We start from the raw sequence: 26285 nt of genomic DNA on the forward strand, positions 1-26285 counted from the left end.
CCTGGAAAATCCCAGGGATGGAGGAGCCTGGTGGGCTGCCGTCTATGGGGTCGCAGAGTCGGACACGACTGAAGTGACTTAGCATCAGCAGCAGCAAGTATTTTTTATTTTATTTGAAATGAAATGTGAGGCCATAAGAAGACTGGAAATGGTGGTGATAACCTGACTTTATAATGGGTAATACTGGTTGCAATGTGGAAAATATACGATAGGTCAATAAGAGTAGAAGAAGGAGCCAAATCTGAAGGTCATTACAATAGTCTAGGTAAGAGAGACTGATCATCTGGACTATAGCGGCAGGGATAGAAGTGTAAAGAAATATTTTTGAAGGTAGAGATAGGAAGTTTTACTGCTAGATTGGGTATGAGGTTATAAGAGAAAGCATGGAGTCAAAAATTATTCCAAGATATTTAAACTAAGCAAACTAGATGAGTAGTGATGCTATTACCTAAGATAGGGAACAGTGAGAAAATAACAGGTTTGGGGAGTGGCAGTAGAATCAAGATTTCCATTTTTTAAATATATTATGTTTGAAGTATTTAGTAGGCATTTATCATAGAGATATTAAATTGACAGGATAAAGTCATAGTTGTACATAAAACTTTAAAACTCATATAAAGATGGTATTTAATACCATGGAGCTGGCTTTCTGCTGGGAATTGAATATAGATAGAGAAAAGCTGAAGAACAGGGAAGCCTGCAGTCCACGGGGTTGCAAAGAGTCAGACTCTTGCTAAGTCAGACTTAGCAACTGAATAGCAACAACCAAAGAAAAGGTATGAGGTTTGAGCTCTAAGGAAAATCAACTTGGACAGGTCTAGAAGAGGTGTGTGGTACTCATCCCACCTATGAAACCTTCCAGGAGGACTTACCAGAAAAGGCTGAGTAGGAGATGTCCAGCAGGAGTATCTTTGGGCCTGCAGAATGTATCCAGAGAGAGGATGAGGAAGGGGTAAGGGACAGTTTTAGGTGAGGCACCTTCATGTACAAAGATGAAATAATGAAATAAAACTGTACATGTCCATGCCAAATAAGGGTAGCAATGATTTGTAGAAGTAGGTAAATATCAATTTGTGAAGCACTTTGCTTTATAATGATGGATATTTTGGACATCATCCTAATAAAATCTTCGAGAGACTTTAAGCAAGGGTATGTCAAAATTTAAAAAAATAATTGTTTATTTTGCTTAATTAGAAGGAAGGAAAAGGACACTTCCCTGATGGTCCAATTGTTAGGAATCCTCCTTGCAGTGCAAGGAATGCGAATTCAATCCTTGGTTGGGGAACTAGGGTCCCCTATGCCTTGGAGCAGCTAAGCTAACTCCATGCGCCACGACTAAGAGCTGAGTCAGCCAAATAAGTAAATAAATGTTAAAAAAAAAAAAAAAAGGAAGGAAGGAAGGAAAAAGGAGACAGGAAGCAGGGATTGAAAAAAGGATGAAGAGCATAAAGGAATGGAGAAAAGAAGGAAAAAGGAAGGAATAAATAAATCACAATTACTTGAAATTCATAATCAGAAGAAATGAAATACATCTACAGAATATGTTGTATAACTCTATGCTAATAAATTTGAAGATCTATTGGAAAATGTGTGATTAATAAATGATACAAAAATACAGAAGATTGGCATAACTATGAAATAAATGAAAGTATTGTTAAGTATTTCTTGAAAACAGGAAGGAGTCACATAATTTTATAAGTGAATTCATTTATGCTTTCATGAAACAGATAACTTCTGTATAATTTAAAATACTCTAGACTATTGAGAAAAAAGGAAAATATCTCAGTTAATTTTTGTGAAGTCAACAATGATTCAAAAACTAGAGAAACCACAAAAAGGCCTGAACAATAAAAGACAAATATTATGTGAAAATCATAAATAATAAAATATCAAACAAAAGCTGGAAGTGCATAGAATATAGGGTAAACTAAGGTTATGAATGCAATGATGATTAGTACTATAAAATTATATAAAATTATTCACTACTGTAATAGGTCAACTGAGAAAAAAGGCATGAGTATTTAAAAAGGTATTTATTAATATATAAGACAGATTTTATTCTCTTGGGCTGCAGAATCACCTCAGATGGTGACTGCAACCATGCAATTAAAAGACCCTTCCTCCTTAGAGGGAAAGTTATGACAAATCTAGACAGCATATTAAAAAGCAGAGACATCACTTTGCCAACAAAGATCCATACAGTCAAAGCTATGGTTTTTCCAGCAGTCACATATGGGTGTGAGAGTTGGATCATAAAGAAGGCTTAGCGCCAAAGAATTGATCCTTTCAAATTATGATGCTGAAGAAGACTTTTGAGAGTCCCTTGGATTCAAGGAGATCAAACCTGTCAATCCTAAAAGAAATTAACTCTGAATATTTGTTGGATGGACTGATGCTGAAGCGGAAGCTCCAAAACTTTGGCTGCCTGATGCGAAAAGCCAACTCATGGGAAAAGACTCTGATGCTGAGAAAGAATGAAGGCTAAAGGAGAAGGGGCAACAGAGGATGAGATGGTTAGGTCGCAATAACCGACTCAATGGACTTGAATTTGACCAAACATTGAAACATAGTGGAGGACAGAGGGACCTGGCACACTGCAGTCCATGTGGTTGCCAAGAGTCAGACACGACTTAGCAACTCAACAGTAACAACAGCATGTGTAAGACCACATCTCTTCCTGGTAAAATCTCTTAGTAAACCCCTCTATCAGCAATTGGCAGATTATTAGCAGAAAATTAGTAAGGCTGTAGTTTAACTGAATGGTGCTATTAAGGATCAAATTAACATTTATAGAATATTTCATCTAATAACAACATAATACATATTCTTTTCAAAAGCCATAAGAACATTCACCAACACAGATTATGTTCTGGGTATTAAAACACATCTTAAAAATTTTAAAGAATAAAAATCATATGAAACTTGTTCTCAGGCCAAATGGTATTAAACTCTAGAAATAAATAATAGAAAGATAGATAGAAATCCACAGATATTTGGAGATGAACCTATATGCTTCAGAAAAACACATGGGTCCAAAAAATTTTTTTTCAAGAGAGATTAAGAAAGACTTCAAACTATATTGTATGAGTCCACCCAGACTCATATCCATCAAGTCGGTGATGCCATCCAGCCATCTCATCCTGTCATCCCCTTCTCCTGCCCCCAATCCCTCCCAGCATCAATCTTTTCCAATGAGTCAACTCTTCACAAGAGATGGCCAAAGTATTGTAGTTTCAGCTTCAGCATCAGTCCTTCCAATGAACACCCAGGACTGATCTCCTTTAGGATGGACTGGTTGGATCTCCTTGCAGTCCAAGGGACCCTCAAGAGTCTTCTCCAACACCACAGTTCAAAAGCATCAATTCTTCGGCACTCAGCTTTCTTCACAGTCCAACTCTCATATCCATACATGACCACTGGAAAAACCATAGCCTTGACTCGACGGACCTTTGTTGGCAAAGTAATGTCTCTGCTTTTGAATATGCTATCTAGGTTGGTCATAACTTTCCTTCCAAGGAGTAAGCGTCTTTTAATTTCATGGCTGCAATCACCATCTGCAGTGATTTTGGAATCCCCAAAAATAAAGTCAGCCACTGTTTCCACTGTTTTCCCATCTATTTCCCATGAGATGATGGGACCAGATGCCATGATCTTCGTTTTCTGAATGTTGAGCTTTAAGCCAACTTTTTCACTCTCCTCTGAAACTTTTAAGGTACAACAAAACAACCAAAACATGATCCATCAAAGAGAATACTAAGTTGGACTTCATTAAATTGAAAAACTTCTGCTATAGGAAAGATACTGTTAAGAAAATGAAAAGACAATCAGAAAATATTTGTAAAAGGCTTATCTAATAAAGGACTTATATCTAAAATATAAAAAGAACTGGTAAAACTCAACAATAACAAAATTTAAAACTGGGTTTAATATGCGTTCAGTCTAAAAGTGGGCAAAAGATCTGAATAGATAATCACACCAAAGCATGGAAAGGGTATTATAAATTAAAACAACAGTTAGATACCATTGTACAGTTCTTAAAATGACTAAAACCCCAAATAGTAACAACAATTGCTGGAGCAATAGCAACTTTCTCATTCATTGCTGGTGGTAATGCAAAGTTCAGTTCAGTTGCTCACTGGGGATAAGCGAGGTAGGGATAGTTAAAGCAGAGTGGATCTTTAGGGCAAGAAAACTCTTCTGTATGATTCTGACTGTAATGGTGAATACATGGCGTTATCCATTTGTAAGTACTCATAGGACTGTATAACATGAATAGTAAAACCTGATGCAAACTATAGACTTGAGTTAATAATAAAATGTCAGTATTGGTTCATCTGTTGTAACAAATGTTCTGCACTCACTCAAGGGTTTTTTAAATTGGGGAACCAGCAGGAGGGAGACAGGAGTGCAGTATCTGCAAATGCTCTGAGCTTTCTGCTCAAGTTTTCTTCAAGCCAGAGTTTCTAGAAAATAATATTTATTAAAAGAAAATTTAGTAAAATGGGAATTCAAGGACAACGTTAGATTATCTTACAAGTACATAAATAAGCAAGTAATCAGAGAAATGGTCTTGAAACTGTTCACATAAGTAAACATAGTCAGTGCCTGTATTAGAGTATGTAAATACCTTGCAAAATTATGCAGGTATTAAAAAGGTGAAAATGGAGAAGAGGTTATGAGTTACCATAAAATTTGGAGGTTAGAATTTATAGGACATAGTGACTGACTATGGAGGAATCAGTGGAATCTAATATGTTGCTTAGATCTCTGCCTTGAACTGAAATGAACAGATGAAGAGTGGTTCAGTGCAGTTCCTCAGTCGTGTCTGACTCTTTGTGACCCCATGAACCGCAGCACGCCAGGCCTCCCTGTCTATCACCAACTCCTGGGGTCCACCCAAACCCATGTCCATTGAGTAGTTGATGCCATCCAACCGTCTCATCCTCTGTCGTCCCCTTCTCCTCCTGCCCTCAGTCTTTCCCAGCATCAGGGTCGTTTCAAATGAGTCAGCTCTTCGCATCATGTGGCTAAAGTACTGGAGTTTCAGCTTCAGCATCAGTCCTTCCAGTGAACACCCAGGAGTGATCTCCTTTAGGATGGACTGGTTGGATCTCCTTGCAGTCGGATTATAATTATTTTAGTCCTGTACTTAGAATAATATTTAAAGTTTCTGTGAACCATAATGCAGGAAACAATCAGATATATGTGTCTTTAACATGAATGGGTTTTGGACAGAGATAGTGAGTGAAAGGTATAGGAGGTGATGAAATCACTCAGCAAAAGTGAGAGGATTAGAGGCCAGAAAAGTAAAAGAAAAACTATGTCCTGAAAGCCAAAAAAGAATAGCGTTATAGCAGAGAATGTTTAACAGAGGATGGTCAAGTAAGATCAGCCTGAAAAATGAATATTAGATATGGTAGCCTGGCGAATTACCCTAGACCAATCCATATTGATGGATTGTTAGCATTTCAGTTTAGACTGTTTTGCCCTAAAGATGTTTTTCTTGGAGCTTTAGTCCCATGACACTTCTTAGCACCTTTTATATGCCACTGTACATCACAACTCTTTTAGATAGGGTTTCTCAAACTTACTTGATTTAGGAACATTTTTTGCTATTGTTTAAGCACTTTTCAGGACTATTGTTAATTAGTCCTGAAATTGTTAATTTTTGTAAATGTGTGCCCATCTTTGAAGAAACTTCATTATAAAGAATCTAGAAAGGTGGGATAATAACTAGTAGAAACAAAGAGCATTAAATTTGGAACTTCAGGAAACCTACAATAAGGAAAGTGAAGAGACTAGCAATTTTAAGAGAGGTTGGTTTTGTCAGGAGGGAGGTTCTTGGAATCCCAGAAGAGAAGAGAACAGGATCCTGAGAATGAGTACAGTTTTGATATTTTGTTTGATAGATAGTTGAGTGTAGTTTGATGGATAAGAAAGTAAAAAGGATGCAGATAGCTGAGAGCAGTGAAGGCAATTTCTTATTTGGTAAATCTAAATAATAGCTTGTCTTGCAGACACAAAATAGAAAAGATTCTACTGAGCTTTTGGAAAAAAGAAAAATTAATGGGGACTGTAATATTACTTGATATTCTCAATATGTTACTTAGTTTGAGATGTTTCCAAGCAGAAATTTCTGCTTTATTTGTAATACAGTTCTGAATGATTATTAAAATTTCATATTTCATAGGATGCCAGACATGCAGCTGAAGAAGAGATTTATACCAACTTAAACCAGAAGATTGACCAGTTTCTACAGCTGGCTGACTATGACTGGATGACAGGAGATTTGGGCAGCAAAGCGAGTGATTATCTAGTGGACCTCATTGCCTTTCTACGTAGCACCTTTGCTGTGTTCACACACCTTCCTGTAAGTGACAATTGCTTTTATTTTGTCCATCATATAGAAAAAAGATTTCTTAAAGTCTAGGTTGGTGATAGATGTTTTATTCTACTGTAACTAGCCAGGAAGCTATGGGTATAAAATCTCACATTATAATTATCCCTTAACAAGATTTCCAGATTTCTTCCATCTTATTCTAAGACTTCTTTTTTTTAATAAAATTTGCATTTTGTTTATTCTGGAAATTATTCCTAATATTATGTCTGCTTATATATCCCTACTAACTTCAAGGTAATTAGTACAACCCATGATGGATGCCTTGGTGGAAATAAAATAGAAAATTAGGAGTTAGAATTTTAGATATTATCTTTTAATTCTATAATATGCATTTAATTTTTTTAATATCCTCAAATTCTCTGGTAAAATTCTCCAAGATTTTTCTAATTTGTTTATCTTTTCTCTATTTTCTTGAGCATATGTATCACAGCCTTTTAAAAATTAAAGAATAATTTATTTGCAGTATTATGTTAGGAACTTCCCTGGTGGTCCAGAGATTAAGATTCCTTGCTCCCGATGCAGGGGGCACGAGTTTGATCCCTCACTGGGAAACTAAAGATCCCACATTTCTCGCAGCATAGCCAGAAGAAAAGTTACAACATTATATTGGTTTCAAGTTTACAGCATAGTGTTTCAGTGTTTTTACAGATTATAGTCTAGGATAATGGCTATAATTCCATGTGCTGTATGGTATATCCTTGTTGCTTATCTATTTGATACCTGGTAGTTTGTGTCTCTTAATCCCTTTCTCCTGTCTTGCCTCTCCCTCTTTCCCTCTTGTTTATTGATTCCCTATTGTCTATTGATCTCTGTTTTATCCATTTTCTCTCTAATCTTTATTATTTCCTTCCTTCTGATGACTTGACTTTGTTCATCTTTTTCTAATTTTTAAAAAAGTGGTTGGTTAGGTACTTTATTTGAGGTTTTACTTATTTCTTGAGAAAGGCCTGTGCTGCTGTACACTTCCCTCTTAGAACTGCTTTCTGCATGCCATAGATTTTTGGAGTTTTGTGTTTCCATTTTCCTTTATCACAACTGGTTTTCTGATTTCCTCTTTGATTTCTTATTCAATTATTTGGCTTTTTAGTAGGATGTAGTTTAGTCTTCACATTTGTGCTTTTCCCATTTTTCTTCCTGTAATTGATTTCTAACTTTATACAGTTGTAATGGGGAAAGATGCTTGATATATTATCTATCTCCTTAAATTTGTTCAGACATTTTGTGGCCTAGCATGTGATCTGACCTTGGGAATGTTTTATCTGTACTTGAAAGGAATGTATATTCTGGTACTTTTGGATGAAATGCCCTGTCAATAGCTTTTAACTGTTCAAATGTGTTAGTTAAGACCCCTGTTACATGATAAATTTTCTGTCTAGATGGTGTGTTCACTGATGTAAATGAGGTGTTGTTGTTGCAGCCCCATGGGCTATAGCCTGCCAAGCTCCTCTGTCCATGAGATTTCCCAGGCAAGAATACTGGCATGAGTTGCCATTTCCTTCTTCAGAGGATCTTCCAGACCCAGGGATCAAACTCATGTCTTCTGCATTTGCAGGCAGCTTCTTTGCCACTGAGCCACAAGAGAAGCCCAAGTGAGATGTGAAAGTCCTCTTTTGTTACAGTATTATTGTCAATTTCTCCCTTCATGTCTGTAAATATTTGCTTCATATATTTAGGTACCCTTGGGGTGTGCATATTAATGCGTATAATATCCTTATCTTGTATCAATCCCTTATCATGGAATAATACCCTTCTTTGTGTTTTGTTATAGCCTTTGTTTTAAAGTCTATTTCATCTGAAGCAAGTATTATTACCCTGGGTTTCTTATTGTTTCTCTTTGCATGAAATACCATTTTCATTTCCTCACATTCTTTCTATATGTGTATTTTACTTTGAAGTGAATCTCTTAAGCAGCATGCTCTTTTCATTTAATCTGTCACCCTATATCTTTTGATTGGAACATCTGTCCACTGATATTTAAAGCAATTATTGATAGGTATATAGTTACTGCCATTTTGTCACTTGTTTTCTGATTGTTCTTATAGTTCTTCTCTGTTCATTTTTTCTTCCCTTTGTATCTTCCCTTGTGGTTTTGTTGATTTTTCTTTAGTAGTGTATACCAGAGAACGCTCAGACTGTTTTGAGATTTTACAATTTGCTCTTTTTTTTTTTTTTAAACTGTTCGGGTTGGGCGATTTCCTTTATTTTACCATATCACTTACATGTTCCTCTGTATCACTTAGTTTGCTATTCATTTTTCCTAGTGTATTTTTAATTTCAACTATTGAATTCTTCATTTCTTATTGGGTCTTTTAAAATAGTTTCTAGATTTTTATTAAAATTATCACTGTGTAGATATAGTCTTTCCCCTAATTCAATTAACATTTTTTATAACCAGTGGTTTGAATTATCAGATGAATTGTTTATTTATGTGTTATTATTTTTTCAGGTGTGTTTTCTTGTTCTTTCAATTGATAATGGTTCTTCTGCCATTACATTTTGCTTAACTTATCTGTTTCTATGAGTTTAGGTGAAACAGTTACCTGTTGTCATCTTGAAGGGGTGTTCTATGTGGCAGCAACCCGATGCGTGCCCTGTGGCTTTGGTGTGAGAGCTGCATTTGATGGGAAACAAGTCACAGTGAGAACTTTCCTCAAGGTGTGCTGATAGCATCAGCTTGGTAGAGAGTGGGGCTCCGGAGGGAGGAGCTAGGGTCTGTTCCCGGTGTGAAATGGGGCTTCCCCTCTGCTTAGTGGCCATCAACACCGTATGGGGGTGGGGTCTGATTCCAAATTCCTGGAAGAGAAGTCCTGAGGACCTGGCCTGGGCCAGCTCTGTCCCTTTAACTGTGTGGTTCCCTTTTTTTCCACACTGAGAGCCTTACCTGATTGGTGGGAACTGCTGAAGTAAGTTGGGTCCTTGGGGGCTCTCGGCTTGTGTTGATTACAGGCAGAGGCTTACACTATCTCTTATGCACTGCCTGTATGGGATCCCACATTTGTTTCCCTTACTCTGCTTTGACTCAGCCACAGGTCCAAGTACTCTGTGTCTCTCACTGCTGATCACTGCCCTCTGTCCCAGCTCCCTCTCCCTGTTCGGGAACCACATTATAGTGTTGTTGCCTATGTTGACTCTCAGTGTGTGTCAGGAGGTGAGCTATGCTTAAGTGCTACCATCAGAGGTCTTGGTTGCTTGTGATGTTCTGCTTGAGTAAGCATCAACAATTACCCCATCCCCTCCCACCCCCCAGGCTCCACCAAAAGACCAGGTTGCTTCTGCATCCCAAGATCGAGTTTTCTCCCTGGTCATGACCACCCCAGATTTAATACCCTGCTGAGATGGAGAGTGAATAGCCATGGTGCACTGGCTCAGCTTGGGCTGAGTCACACACTGAGGTAGTTGTGGGAAACCTGGCAGCCTCTAGAGCATACCTCTTTCCACCCTGTCTTGGGGTATGAATGTGCTCCTCATGAGAGGAGTGCAGACTTCCCACTGCCCTCGTAGTAGTGCCAGTGGCCCTCAAACCAGCCAAGAAAGCTTGTCTCTCCTCCATAGGACCCCAGACTTGGGCATCTAATTTATGGCTCTCACTGCTCACTCCCCTGGGCAGGTGTCCACCCGTGTATTCTCTCTTTTACTCTGAGTCACCTCCCAGGAATACTGGGCCCGACTCCATCATTTTCTTCATCCTTCCTGATTACTTGTGTATTTTTCTTCCAACTTTTTTCATACTAGATGTCTTCTGTCAGTTTCCACTGTTTGTTTTCAGTGAGAATTTTGTGACTTGTAGATGTATTTTTGATATGTTCATGGGGGGATATGAGCTCCATGTCCTCTTAATCCACTATCTTGATCCTTCTCCTCTGCAGTTGTTTTAAACATATTTATTAATGCCTACATGTAATTCACCTACATATTGGTTAGATTTGTTTCTGAGTTTTATTGTTGTTATTGCTATTATCAGTCATATGGTCCTATCTCTTCCTATCATTTTTTGGTATATGGTAGACATTGTTTTTAAAATATGTTTTAATAGATGTTCCAGATAATATCTTCTGCCACCAGAATTGTTTCATCCTTTCCCATACTAAGTAGTTAAAATGAGTGGGTGGTTTGTGGTTTGAACCTCATCACCTTAATCCAATTATGAACTGATTTGGATTGAGCTTGGGTTGCAGTTGTATTGTACCTTTGGTTTACATTTGTTGCTAGGATGTGGTTCTTCAGAGCTTTTAATGAGAGCCTGGCACATTATTGTCTCTTCAGTACCAAGAGGACTGTGGAAATTTCCACTTTTCATATAAACCAAGCTCTTCAGTTTCCTGCTTTTTACAGTTTTAAAATTTGGCAAATATCTTGAGTAGGTGTCTTACCCAGATCAGCAATTGCTAACAGTAAAAACTGTGATTGGAGATTGTCTATATCAATTCATTAATCCCTCAAGAGCTTTCAAGTTGCCACCTGTGATTCTTATGAACACTCCCACTAGTGAGTTGTTTTTTCTGAAACATTGTGAAACTGCAGGAAAGCTTACTTTGCTTTTGAAGGGTTTTGGCTTAGACCGTTATTTTCCTCGGCTGTATAGCTCTAGAATTCAGAAAATGTCTTGAGAAAACTGGCCCTGAGATCTCTAATTTTGGCACGTCAGCCCCATGGAAGCAACAAAAATTCAGTGATTTTTTTTTTTTTTTTTTCCTTCACCAGGGCAGTTACTTTCTGCCTGGACCTAACCCAGATTCTCAGTCTGTTACTATTCCTAGGTTTGTCAAATGCCTCCAGGGACAACTTCAGATCCTCAGCTCACCTTTAACAGGTCTGCCCTCTTTGCAATTTTATTCCCTTACGTTTCATTGCTTCCTTGCCTTCTGGTTTTCTCCAATTTTTAAAATTACCTTTCCTAGTTTTTGGTGGAAGCACTAACCTATAAAAAACTAGGCCATTTTATTTATTTTATCTTGATACCAAAGTCAGAGAAAGTAGCCCCAAAGATAAAACTATAAATTAATCTCACAATTATAAATAAAAAAATTTAGCAAGTCTATTCCAAAATGTATCAAGAAAATAATTTAGCATTAGTATGTAGGATTTACTCTAGAAATGCAGAGATGGTTTGATATTTAAAAATCTAATAATATATCATAATACTAGGTGAAGGAAATAATGTATATGATCATCTTTATGTAATTCTAAAAAGATATTGTATAACATCCAGCCTGCTTTTCAAATTTTTTAAGAAAGTTTTAAATACAAGTAATATTATATTTCAATAGCATGATAAAGAGCACCTATATGAAATTCAGCAGCCACCAAAGATTTAACAGTGGAACACTAGGAATATTTATTTGCATCAACATCAGAAGAATGGTGAAGACATCTCACCATTACTTTAGATGTTCTATAAAGTAAATAAGGTAAAAGAGAATTAAATTACAAATATTACAGTGAGCCATGTATCTTATCATTATCCTTATATTAGTATTGTGTGGTTGGAAAACTCTAGAAAATCAACTGAAAAATAATTAGGACCAATAAAACCTTTGGTTACAGAGTACACTTAGAAACCAGGTCATCTTCTCTTACCTTTGCAATACCTTCATGGAAAACACTGTCCCACAAGTATCCTATTTGCCATTGATGCATATTATATAAGGTCTCTATGAGTATATTTTAACAAGTCATATATAGCATCAGTGTGGAAAACATGTCACAGAATAATTTAAAAGATACTTCATTTTGATCAGATATGTGCAGGGTTCTAGGATGAGAAAACAAGGATCGTGGCATCTGGTTTCATCACTTCATGGCAAATAGATGGGGAATCAATGGAAACAGTGAGAGACTTTATTTTCTTGGGCTCCAAAATCACTACAGATGGTGACTGCAGCCATGAAGTTAAAAGACACTTACTCCATGGGAGAAAAGCTATGACAAACCTAGGCAGTGTATTAAAAAGCAGAGACATCATTTTGCCAGCAAAAGGTCCATATAGTCAAAGCTGTGGTTTTTCCAGTAGTCATGTGTGGATGTGAGAGTTGGACCATAAAGAAGTCTGAGTGCTGAAGAAGTGATGCTTTCAAACTGTGGTGTTGGAAAAAACTTCTGAGAGTCCCTTGGACTATGAGGAGATCAAACCTGTCAATCCTAAAGGAAATTAATGCTGAATATTCATTGGAAGGACTGATGCTGAAGCTGAAGCTCCAGTACTTTGGCCACCTATGTGAAGAGCCAACTCATTTGAAAAGACCCTGATGCTGGGAAAGATTGAAGGCAGGAGGAGAAGGAGACTACAGAGGACGAGATGGCTGCATGGCATCACTGACTCGATGGACATGAGTTTAACTGAACTCTTGCAGATGGTGAAGGACAGGGAAACCTGGCATGCTGCAGTCCATGGGGTCACAAAGAGTCGAACGCAACTGAGTGACAGAACAACGAGGATGAGAATAGTAGTTTTTCCAAAATTAATCTTAAGTGCAGTGAATACAAAGTAAATTTGATGGTGGTGGGTTGTCTTAACAAAATAATTCTACAGTTCATTCAGAGACAAAAATGGACAATATTTGGCCAAAAAAATATGGAAAAGAAAATTAATGGGTGTTGTCCCTTCAAATATAGAAATGTTATTATTAATGAAAATAATATCCCTCCTACACAGAACTGGACTGATAGAATAAAGGAATAGTTAAAGAAAATATCTATAAGTATTTTAAAGAATAAGTAAGATTTAGTATGTGATAAAAATGGCATTTAGCAATTGCTGTTACCAATGCTGTCTGCTCGTTTTGTAAAAAGAATATTAACTCTATATCTCATATATCAAAATGAATTCTAGATCAAATGCATGTTCATATTTTTAAAAAGAAAGAAACTATGGGAAAACCAATAAAAATATTAGCAAATATTTCTATAATCTGAAAGTGACTTACTATCATAGGGATGACACCAAAGACTGAAATCATTAAGGAAAAGGTTAATAATTTGACTACAGAAAATTATTTATAATGTTCCTAAAAGGTATTAGTTAGAAAATAGAATGCAAGATTATCAGTAAAAACATTTATAGTAAATATTTCCAAAGGTTAATATCTATAATGTATAACAATATAACACATTCTTTCAGTTTTAATCAGAGGAAGATACAACTTGAAGAAAAATTTGCAAAAGTTGTATTAAGGCAATCAGAAGAGGAGAAAAATCAAAGACTAATAATAACATGAATAAAGCATGTAATTCTAATGATGACATATATATATATATATATATATATATATATATATATAAACATTGTGGGGTATTTTGCCTATAAATTTGCCAAACGTAAATAAGAAATGACAACCTTCAGTATTTGTGATTAGTATTTCAGGAAATACGTATTCTGATACATTGCTGGTAGGTGTGTAAATTGGTATAGTCTTCTTAGTACTTAATTTTTCAGAGTCTCTCATAAATGTTTTAAAATTTGTGTACCTATTATGCTGAAATCCCATTTACAGAAATCTAACTTAATGAAATTTTCTTCATGGCTTATAGCCTTGATGTGATGAAGTGATTTGTGTAACTCAGTGAAGCTATGAACCATGCCATGCAGGGCCACCTAAGACGGATGGGTCATAGTGAAGAGTTCTGACAAATTGTGGTCCACTGGAGGAGGAAATAGCAATCCACTCCAGTATTCTTGCCTGGAAAACCCTATGAACAGTATGAAAAGGCAAAAAGATGACACTGGAAGATGTTGGAAGGTGTCCAGTATGCTACTGGGGAAGAAAGAAAAGTGAAGGGAAGTGTTAGTTGCTCAGTCGTGTCTGACTCTTTGTGATCTCATGGACTGTAGCCCAGCAGGCTCCTCTGACCATGGAATTCTCCAGGCAAGAATACTAGAGTGGGTAGCCATTCCCTTCTCTAGGGTTTCTTCCCAACCAGGGATTGAACCCAGATCTTGTGCACTGCAGGTGGATTCGTTACTACCTGAGCCACCAGGGAATCCCTGGGGAAGAGCTGAGGGCAATTACTAATAGCTCCAGAAAGAATGAAGTGGCTGGGACAAAGCAGAGATGACATTCAGTTGTGGTTATGTCTGGTGGTGAAAGTAAAGTCTGATTCTGTAAGCAAAAATATTGCATAGGAACCTGGAATGTTAGGTCCATGAATCAAGGTAAATTGCACATGGTCAAACAGGAGATGGCAAGAGTGAACATTGACATCTTAGGAATCAGTGAATTAGTAATAAAATGGACAAGAATGGGCAAATTTAATTCACATGATCATTATATCTACAACTGTGGGCAAGAATGCTTTAGAAGAAATGGAGAAGCCCTCATAGTGAACTAAAGAGTCTGAAATGCAATATTTGGGTACAACCTCAAAAATTACAGAATGATCTTAGTTCATTTTCAAGGCAAACCAGTCAGCATCTCAGTAATCCAAGTCTATGCCTCCACCACTGACACTTAAAAAGCTAATGTTGACCTGTTCTATTAAAACCTACAATACCTTGTAGAACTAACACCAAAAAAGATGTCCTTTTTATCATAGGGGGTTGGAATGCAAATAGGAACTCAAGAGGTACCTGGAATAACAGGTAAGTTTGGCCTTGGCATGCAAAATGAAGCGGGGCAAAGACTAGCAGAATGTTGTCAAAAGAACACATTGGTCATAGCAAACACTGTTGTCCAACAGCCCAAAAAATGTCTCTACACCTGGACATCACCAGATGGTCAGTATTGAAATTAGATTGATTCTTTTCTTTGCAGCCAAATCTGGAGAAGCTCTATGCATGCTTGTGTGCGTGCTAAGTTACTTTAGTTGTGTCTGACTCTGTGCTATCCTATGGACTATAACCTGTCAGGCTCCTCTGTGGGATTCCCAGGCAAGAATACTGGAGTGGGTTGCCATGCCCTCCTTAAGGGAATCTTCCAGACCCAAGGATTGAATCCCAGTCTCTTGCATCTCCTGTATTGACAGGCACATTCTTTACCACTGGTAACACATGGGAAGCCCTGGAAAGGCTCTATACAGTCAGCAAAAACAAGAACTTCAGCTGACTGTTGTTCACATCATGAGCTCCTTATAGCAAAATTCGGGCTTAAATTGAAGAAAGTAGGGAAAACCACTAACCATTCAGGTATCACCTAAATCAAATCCTTAATGATTGTACAATGGAGGTGATTAATCGGTTCAAGGGATTAGATTTGGTAGGCAGAGTGCCTGAGAAACTATGGATGGAGGTTCATAACATTGTACAGGAGGCAGTGACCAAAACCGTCCCACAGAAAAAGAGATGCAAGAAGGCAAAGTGGCTGTCCGAGGAGGCTTTGAAAATACCTAAGGAAGAAGAGAAGCAAAAGGTAAGAGAGAAAGGGAAAGATATACCCAACTGAATACAGAGTTCTAGAGAATAACAAGGAGAGATAAGAAGGCCTTCTTAAAGGAACAATGCAAAGAAATAGAGGAAAACAATATAATGGGAAAGACTAGAGATTTCTTCAAGGAAATTGGAGCTATCAAGGAAGCATTCCAGATAAGAATGGGCATGATAAAGGACAGAAATGGTAAGGACCTAACAAAAGCAGAAGAGATTAAGAAGAGATGGCAAGGATACACAAAAGAGCTATACAAAAAAGGTCTTAATGACTGGGATAACCACGATGGTGTGGTCACTCACCTAGAATCAGACATCCTGGAGTATGAAGTCAATTGGGCCTTAGGAAGCATTACTGTGAACAAAGCTACCTGCAGTGATGGAATTCCAGCTGAGCTATTTAAAATCCTAAAAGATGATGCTGTTAAAGTGCTGCATTCAGTATGCCAGCAAATTTGGAAAATTCTATGGTGGCCACAGGATTGGAAAAAGTCAGTTTTCATTCCAGTCCCAAAGAAGAGCAATACCAAAGAAAGTTCAAACTAGCATACAGTTACACTATTTTCACATGCTAACAAGGTTATGCTGAAAATCCTTCAAGCTAGACTTTGGAAGTACATGAACTGAGAACTTCTGGATGTATAAGCTGTATTATATAGCTGTATTATATAAAAGGCAGAGGAACCAGAGATCAAATTGCCAACATTTGCTGAATCATGGAAAAAGCAAGGGAATTCCAAGAAAACATCTACTTTTGGTTCATTGACTATGCAAAAGCCTTTGACTGTGTGGATTACAACAAACTATGGAAAATTCTTAAAGAGATGGGTATACCAGACCACCATACTTGCTTCCTGAGAACCCTGTATGCAGGTCATAAAGCAACAGTTTGAACTGGACATGGAACAATGGACTGGGGTCAAAATTGAGAAAGTAGTATGACAAGGCTATATATTTTCAGCCTGCTTATTTAACTTATATACAGAGTATATCATGCAAAATGCCGAGCTAGATGAATCACCAGCTGGAATGCTGGGAGAAATATTAACAACCTGAGATGTATAGATGATACCACCCTAATGCAGACATTGAGGAGGAACTAAGAAGCCTCTTGATAAAGGTGAGAGAGGAGAGTTAAAATGCTGGCTTAAAACTCAACATTCAAAAAACTAAGATCATGGTATCCGATCCCATCACTTCATAGCAAATAGAAGGGGGAAAAGTGGGAGCAATAGCAGATTTTCTTTTCTTCGGCTCCAAAATCACTGTGGATGATGACAGCAGCCATGAAATTAAAAGACACTTGCTCCTTGGAAGAAAAGCTATGACAAACCTAGATAGAATATTAAAAAGCAGAGATACCACTTTGCTGACAGAGGTAGGGTTTTTATATAGTCAAAGGTAAGGCTTTTCCAACAAATTATATATGAATTTGAGACTTGGACATTAAAGAAGGCTGAGTGCCAAAGAATTGATGTTTTCAAATTGTGGTGCTGGAGAAGACTCCTGAGAGTCCCGTGGACTGCAAGGGGAAGGAAATCAAGAATGAATATTCATTGCAAGGACTGATGCTGAAGCTGAAGCTCCAGTACTTTGGCCACCTGATGAGATGAGCTGACTCACTGGAAAAGACTCATGCTGGGAAAGTTTAATGACAGAAGGAGAAGGGGGCAGCAGATGATGAGATGGTTAGATAGCATAAATGACTCAGTGGCCCTGAATTTGAGCAAACTCAGGGAGATAGTGGAGGACAGAGGAGCCTGCATGTTGCAGTCCATGGAGTCACAAAGAGTCAAAAACAACTTAGTGACTGAACAACCACAAAAAGAAAGAAAGAACAATGGATGTACTATAAAATTAAGATATAAATACGTTCACCATGGCATTATCTTTTTTTTAGGAGTGTTAAAATCTTTATTTTTACCCCACAGCCTTGTAGATTTTCTTTTACCTTACTGATTTTTATTTTTCATTAAATGAAACACAGCATGTAAAATACCCAGGACATGCTTAGTATAGTTAAGTAACATACTTAATTTTTTTAAGAGAATTGAAATTGAGTTTTTTTCCCAAAAAATATAATAGACAGTGCCCTTATCATCTTTAAAGGACTTCCCTGGTGGCTCAGACGGTAAAGTGTCTGCCTATAGTGCAGGAGACCTGGGTTGGGAAGATCTCCTAGAGAAGGAAATGACAACCCTCTCCAGTATTCTTGCCTGAAAAATCCCACTGACAGAGGAGCCTGGTGGTTTATAGTCCCTGGGGTCACAAAGAGTTGGACATGAATGAGCGACTTCACTCACTTTGTAATGTAAAAAGTTGGAAATAAATTAAAAATCTAGTAACAGATGTACTAGCTAAATAAATTATTACATATTCACGTAATGTGATATCAGTGATTCACTAAATTAATGTAAATGATATTTACTTATTTAGAAATATGTTATTTGTCTCTTAATTTGAAAATTGAGATTACTTTTCAAACTGGTTGGAGAGAAGGTGAAGTTCAATGATGTTTTGATTTTAACTCCAGATTACTCTTTTATTCTTAGATAAAGAAGACTATAACCAATAAAGACAGGACATCCCTGCAGTCTGGTTGTTAGTACTTGGCACTTTCCTTGACGGGGCCCAGTTTCACTCTCTATTCAGGGAACTAAGATTTTATTAGCCTTATAGGATGACCAAAAAAACACCCAAAATATAAACAAAAACTATAACAATATGATCTGATTTTTATTAATATAATCATAGGAACATTATTCATTATTCATTGATACTAATGTGTTATAAAATACATCAATGTTCAGTTCAGTCACTCAGTTGTGTCCACCTCTTTGCGACCCTATGAATCGCAGCACGCCAGGCCTCCCTGTCCATCACCAACTCCCGGAGTTCACTCAGATTCACGTCCATGGAGTCAGTGATGCCATCCAACCATCTCATCCTCTGTCGTCCCCTTCTCCTCCTGCCCCCAATCCCTCCCAGCATCAAAGTCTTTTCCAATGAGTCAACTCTTCGCATGAGGTGCCCAAAGTACTGGAGTTTCAGCTTTAGCATCATACCTTCCAAAGAAATCCCAGGGCTGATCTCCTTCAGAATGGACTGGTTGGATCTCCTTGCAGTCCAAGGGACTCTCAAGAGTCTTCTCCAACATCACAGTTCAAATGCATCAATTCCACTAATAATTGAACTCAGGTAGTTCAGAGTCCTGAATCATCAATATCACTTTCATAATTGCCCTATTTTTGTCTTGTCTAATATAGAGATGTCTTTCTGAAGCCATACTTTAAAAACTTAGTCATATTGACCAACTTTGTATTTGATAAAATAAAATCAGTATGATTTTATAAAACTACACTTGTTCTGATTTTTCACAGAGATCACTCCACATTTATGTTCATGTTCCCAGCATGCTAGATAACTTCTTCGTGGAACTTCATTTTAGTAAAATGTATTAGCAAAAATAGCTGTGTCTGAGATTCACTGGAGTGCATTATTAGTGAACAATGAGAGAGGAAGGAGCTAGGTATTTCTGAGAAAGTACTAGAGTTATCTGTCTTTTCATAAATATAAATACTTCTTTTTATTTAAAAAATTCCCTGATAAGAGTGACTCTATGTCAAAGAGGGATTGAATGATATGAAATATGGATATGGAAAGAACTGTAAAGAAAAAAAGCAAAGACTATCTTGTTCTTTTACACTTTGAAATCCCCAATTTTTCTTAGTTCTCAAAGATGTTTTATCACCACAATAGCAACAAAGCTAAAGGGTGTGTCAGTGACTGACTGTGTGGTGGGGAGGGGAGATGATGTTCTGGATTAGATTTATTAGATGGTGAATGATCAGGGGAAAATTACTGAAATTTGCAACTATTTTCTCGTTGAAATTTTGATGACCAAGGTAGCTTACCTCTTTTCACATGGATTGTATTGTGTGTGCGCTCAGTCACGTCTGACTCTTTGTGGCGCCATGGACTGTAGCCCACCAGGCTCCTCAGCCCATGGAATTTTCCAGGGAGAATACTGGAGTTGTTGTCTTTTCCTACTCCAGGGGATTTTTGTTGACCCAGGGATTAAACCCACATCTCTTGAGTCCCCTGAATTGGCAGACGGATTCTTTACCACTGAGCCACCTGGGGATGATTTGTGGGTACCTCCTAACTCTTCATGAGACACCCACAAATCAGTAATAATAAGATTTTCTACAGTTAGACTTCTAAAATGTTGCTGTGTCCTTTTAATTAACAAATGAGGTAAACAGACAAGTATTTTTTCAGCCTCCAGTTGTATAATTTACACTTGCATGCATAGCTACTCATTTTGCATGCTCAGCATAAGAACATACTTTTGAGAGTTTATCCTTGTTGTTCTGATAATTATCTTTCAGAAATGCTTGAGAGAGAGGAAATACTGTCTCAAGTATCAGACCCAGAGGAGGGAATCTTGAATTAGTTTTCTCTGTCTGCTGTTAATGTTAATTTATATGACCTGGGGCAAGATCTCTCTTAACCCACCTTGGTTTGCCTTAGTTTCTTTGTCTGAAAAATACAGTGATACCTGTCCTTGGTCATCCTTCCTTGGCAGTTACTTGATGGGTCATCTTTAACGGAAAGTTATTTTCTACATGCAAGTTCCTGAAATTCTTCTAAAATCCTTTAAAAAAGAACATTCCTCTTAGCACAAATGGATGGACCTAGTGATTATCATACCATGTGAAGTAAGTTGTCAGAGAAGGACAGCTATCATATGATACAGCTTGTATGTGGAATCTAATTTAAAGAAAAGATACAGATGAACTTATTTCCAAAGGAGAAGCTGACTTGTAGATATCAAAAACAAACTTAGGACCTCCAAAGTAGAAACTTCGGGGGTGGGGGAAATAAATCAGGAACTTGGGGTGAACACATGCATGCTACTGTATATAATATAGGTAACCAGCAAGGACCTTCTGTATAGTACAAGAAACTCTACCGAGTGTACTCTGATAACCTCCCTGTATGAGAAAAGAATCTAAAAAGAATGAACATATGTATATATACAACTGAATCACTTTGCTGTATACCAGAAACTAATAATACATTATAAATCAACTATGTATGTGTGTGTGTGTGTGTGTATTAAGTCACTTCAGTCATGTCTGACTCTTTGCGGCCTGTGGTCAGTAGCTCACCAGGTTCCTCTGTCCATGGGATTCTCCAGGCAAGAATGCTGGAGTGGATTACCATGCCTTCCTCCAGGGGCTCTTTCTGACCCAGGGGTTGAACCCACCTCTCTTATGTCTCTTGCATTGGCAGGGAGGTTTTTTACCACTAGCGCCACCTGAGAAGCCCAAATAAAATATTAAAAACCTCCATTACTGAATTGAAAAGGAAGAATAAGATAATAATAATAAGTCCAAATACATTAAAGATCACAGTAAATGTGAAACTACTACAATTTCCTTTTCAACTTAGAGATTGTCAAATTTACTTTATGTCAGAATTGGGCTTTGTGTTGTTTATAAGAATAAACAAATTAGGCAAAATAGAAAAATGCAGAATAAGTGTGAGAAATATTCTAGGCTAGGAGCAGAAGAGATTAAGAAGAGGTGGCAAGAATATACAGAAGAAATGTGCAATGAAGGTCTTAATGACCTGGGTAACCACTATGGTGTGGGCACTCACCTAGAGCCAGACATCCTGGAATGTGAAGTCGGATGAGCCTTAGGAAGCATCCCTACTACAAACAAAGCTATTGGAGGTGATGGAACTCAAGCTAAACTATTTAAAATCCTAAAAGATGATGCTTTTAAAGTGCTGCACTCAATATGCCAGCAAATATGGAAAACTTAGCAATGTCCATAGGAATGGAAAAGTTCAGTTTTCTTTCCAATCCTAAAGAAAGGCAATGCCAAAGAATGTTCAAGGTACTGTACAATCATGTTCATTTCACGTGCTAGCAAGGTAATGCTCAAAATCTTGCAAGCTAGGCTTCAACAGTATGTGAACTGAAAACTTCCAGATGTACAAACTGGATTTAGAAAAGGCAAAAGAACCAGATATCAAGTTGCTAACATCCATTGGACTCTATAAAAAGCAAGAGAACTCCAAAAAAACATCTACTTCATTGACTGCACCAAAGCCTTTGAATGTATGGATCACAACAAATTGTGAAGAATTCTCCAAGAGATGGGAATACCAGAACACCTTACCTCTTCCTGAGAAACCTATATGCAGGTCAAGAAGCAATGGTTACAACCGGATGTGGAACAATAGAATGGTTCAAAATTGCAAAAAGAGTACATCAAGGCTATATATTGTCACCTGCTTATTTAACTTCTGTGCAGAATACATCGTGCAAAATGCTGGGCTGGATGAATCACAATCAGCAATCAAGAGTGCTAGAAGAAATATCAACAACCTCAGATATGCAGATGATACCACTCTAATGGCAAAAAGCAAAGAGGTATTAAAGAGCCTCTTGATGAAAGGAGAGTGAAAAAGCTGGCTTAAAACTCAACATTCAAAATCACAGATATGTCATCCAATCCTATTACTTCATGGCAAATAAATGGAGAAACAATGGAAACAGTGGCAGATTTGATTTTCTTGGGCTTCAAAATCACTACAAACAGTGACTGCAGCCATGAAATTGCTCCTTGGAAAAAATGCTATGACAAATTTAGACAGCCTATTAAAAACCAGAGACATAACTTTGCCGACAAAGGTCCTTATAGTCAAAGCTATGGTTTTTCCAGTAGCCATGTATGGATGTGAGAGTTGGACTATAAAGAAGGCTGAGCACTGAAGAATTGATGTTTTTGAACTGGAGTGCTGGAGAAGACTCTTGAGAGTCCCTTGGACAACAAGGAAATCAAACCAGTCCATCCTAAAGGAAATCAACCCTGAATATTCATTGGAGAAGGAATGGCAACCCACTCCAGTACTCTTGCCTGGAAAATTCCATGGGTGGAGGAGTCTGGTAGGCTACAGTTCATGGGGTTGCAAAGAGTTGGACACGACTGAGCGATTTCACTTCACATTCATTGGAAGGACTGATGCTGAAGCTGGGGGTCCAATACCTTGACCACGTGATGTGAAGAGCAACTCACTGGAAAAGATCCTGATGGTGGGAAAAATTGAGGACAGGAGGAGAAGGGACTGCAGAAGATGAGATGGTTGGATGGCATCCCCGATTCAATGGACATGAGTTTGAGCAAGCTTCTGGAGATAGTGAAGGACAGGGAAACCTGGTGTGCTGCAGTTCATGGGATCACAAAGAATCGAACACGACTTAGTGACTCAACAACACCACCAAGACAAACAAAGCATATATAGCAGTATTAACATTATATGGTTAGCAGACATTTTTTCCTGTCCGAAATGTTCATAAGAGGTTAGGTTCATGCCAAAAGATTTTGATATTTGGTCCTATTCAGAATCACTTTGCATGCCCATGGGCATTTTGGATAGGACCAAATTTCAGAGACCTTCTGGCGTCAACCAAATGTGTTACAGACTTTTTGAACAATACCAAATGTCCTACAAGGCATTATATATAATAGAAGTTAAGGCAGACAACCTCAAAACTAGATAAAATAGGTATATAATGTAGTATAAAAAATTACACTACCAGGCAGATTAAAAGGGAAAAACCGTATATTCATATAAGTATTGAAAGGAATAGCATTTTAACGTGAAATTAATAATTTAACATTGAATATATAGCCATTCCTAATAGAAGCTGAACAAACTAATATTAGACTGAAACTTTTGTCAATTTAATAGTTGCTGTCTATCAGAGACTTGGAAAAAACATCATGCTTAATGGTGAAACACTAGAATCAATTTTGTTATGCCAGACCAAAGAAATAAAAAGACTATTATCACCACTGCCGTTCAGTGTTTTCAGGGGATCCAAACCAATGCAGTAAGACAAGAAAAATAATAAGCAGCAGGACTGTTGGAAAACAAGTGAGAAAGCTTCAATATGCAAACAGTGTGATTATGTAAAACAGTCTTAAGACAACAATTGCGGACCAACTGGGATTGATGAGAGTTTAATAAAAATGACTGACTGCAGTATTATAAATCATATTCTTCAGCTTTTCTGTGCCTTATAACATATTACGAAATGTAGTGAAAATGGTTTGCATTCACAACCACCAGAAAAATAATAAAATAGTTACAAATATACATGACAAGAAGTATGTTCGACTTATAGGAGGAAACTTTGAAAGTTTAATGAGGGGATCACTAGAAAACCAGATTAACAACAGGAATACAATGTTCCTGGACAGAAAGGTTTGGGATTTGAAATTACTAGAGTGTAAAGCAGTAATAACTAAAACAGTAAAGTATACTAATAGAAAAGAGAACAATGACCTAGAATGGGAACCAAAATTATTTTAAAGTGCCTCTGAATCAGTTCTGATGAGATGGATGAAACTGGAGCCAATTATACAGAGTGAAGTAAGCCAGAAAGAAAAACACCAATACAGTATACTAACACATATATATGGAATTTAGAAAGATGGCAATGATGACCCTGTATGCAGGACAGCAAAAAAGACACAGATGTGTATAACGGACTTTTGGACTCAGTGGGAGAGGGAAAGGGTGAGATGACTTGGGAGAATGGCATTGAAACATGTATAATATCATGTAAGAATCGAATTGCCAGTCTATGTCCGATACAGGATATGGCACGCTTGGGGCTGGTACGTGGGGATGACCCAGAGAGATGTTGTGGGGAGGAGGGTGGGAGGGGGGTTCAGGTTTGGGAATGCATGTACACCCGTGGTGGATTCATGTCAATGCATGGCAAAACCAATACAGAATTGTAAAGTAAAATAAAAAATAAATTAATTAAAAAAAAAAAAAGGTCTTGAACAGGCACATCACAAAGAGCCGTCCAAATGGGAAATAAGCATTGAAAAAGTGCTTAACCTTATCACTGATGTGGGAAACGCAAATTAAAACCTCAGTCAGATACCAACATGTACCAGACAAGACCGCTAAAACATAGAAGTCTGACAGTATTAAGTGCTGAAAAGGATAGAGAGCACCTTTCATTTTCAGAGCGAGAGTAGATCATCTTATTCTCTTCTGAGAACTGTTGGACTTTATCTACTAAAGCTAAATATATGCTCAGCCCTATCATTCAGTAATTTCATTACCAGGTATTCACCCAAGAGAAATGAATGCATATATCTACAAAAGACATGGATGAAAATGTTCATGGCAGCCTTATTTGTAATAGCCCCAAACTGGAAATGACCTACATGTTCATCAACAATGTATGTAAGTGTTGATATATTTGCATAATAAAAAGAACAAATTACTGATAAAAAAAATAATAAAGTGCCTCATAAAATTAAAATTTGTGTACAAATAAGATACTGCATAATAAAGATAATTCTAGATAAAGACTAAGGAAATATTTATAATAAATATAACAAAGATTAATAATTAAATCTTACAAATTATTAAGAATAAGCTTAATAGAAAAATGGGCAAAGTATATGAATGAATATTTTACTAAATGACTGGTAATAAATGAAAAGAGATTCAGTCCTTCAGAAAAATGTAGTTTAAAATCATAGCAATACATATTTTTCCTGTCAGATTAGCATAAATTATAAGGATTGATAAAATACAGGAAAACCAGCTCTTTCATATATTTTTGATGATAAGCTCAATGTAACATTATCTAGCAAAACTTTTAAGTACATACTCAGAGTCAGCGATTCCATCTTATACTCATAAATGAAGATCAATATATATAAATATTCATCACAACAGTGTTGTATGAAAATTGAAAAGAACCCAATTGCTCATTAATAGGGGGCTTGTAAAGTAAATTATAGTGAGTACTGTAGTAAATACTTAGACTAATATTTAATCTTTGAAAATTTAAGTTGCAGAGCAATAGATACATTATGACTTTATGTTTTAAGAAAAAATAATATGTGCTTGTGCAAATGTATGAAAATGTATAAAAGCCAGACTGGAAGAATGTATTCCGTGCTGTTAGGGACCTCTCTAGAAGAAAGTTTTTTCAGTGAGTATATGTGAAGAAGGACTTACACATTTTGCTCTATTAAATTAATTATTTTGAGTCTTTTATAGTGACAGTGTAATGAGAAATTAGAAGAAAAATGTGCAAATGACAAAAAGCACACAAAGTACAATAAGTAAACTTATTTGCACTCATATTTATAGAAACACACTTAAAAACAGTGAGATTTTTCATCTATCATATAAGGAAAGGTTGAAAAGAACTCAGTCTTTGGAAGGTTGTGACCTACATAGGGCCTGATATACCATAGGTTAGAATCATATTATGAAGTCAGCTGACTTCATCTAATGAAATTCTAGCTTTTTATTTAGCAATCTCATTCTTATATATCACTTTAAAGACACCTCTTCAAAAGGCAACAGTATATCTCTAAAAAAATTTTTAAAGCTTTGTTTTTCAGATATTCAGTTTTTATAATGCTATGGAAATAATCATCAGGGACTTAAATTTTGACACATTCATATGTC

At 37.0% G+C, this 26285-nt stretch overlaps 1 protein-coding gene across 1 annotated transcript in view; it reads left to right on the forward strand.

Moving 5' to 3' along the window:
- EXOC6B (exocyst complex component 6B) overlaps nucleotides 1–26285 on the forward strand; it is a 697089-nt gene that overhangs the window by 435298 nt on the left and 235506 nt on the right. Inside the window, exon 18 of the mRNA XM_040223938.1 lies at nucleotides 6191–6370. Coding sequence (XP_040079872.1) covers nucleotides 6191–6370 — 180 coding nt within the window. The remainder of the gene's footprint in view (nucleotides 1–6190; nucleotides 6371–26285) is intronic.

Source organism: Oryx dammah, unplaced genomic scaffold (genome assembly GCF_014754425.2).
Source record: "Oryx dammah isolate SB20612 unplaced genomic scaffold, SCBI_Odam_1.1 HiC_scaffold_25, whole genome shotgun sequence".
In the NCBI taxonomy this organism is placed as follows: domain Eukaryota; kingdom Metazoa; phylum Chordata; class Mammalia; order Artiodactyla; family Bovidae; genus Oryx; species Oryx dammah.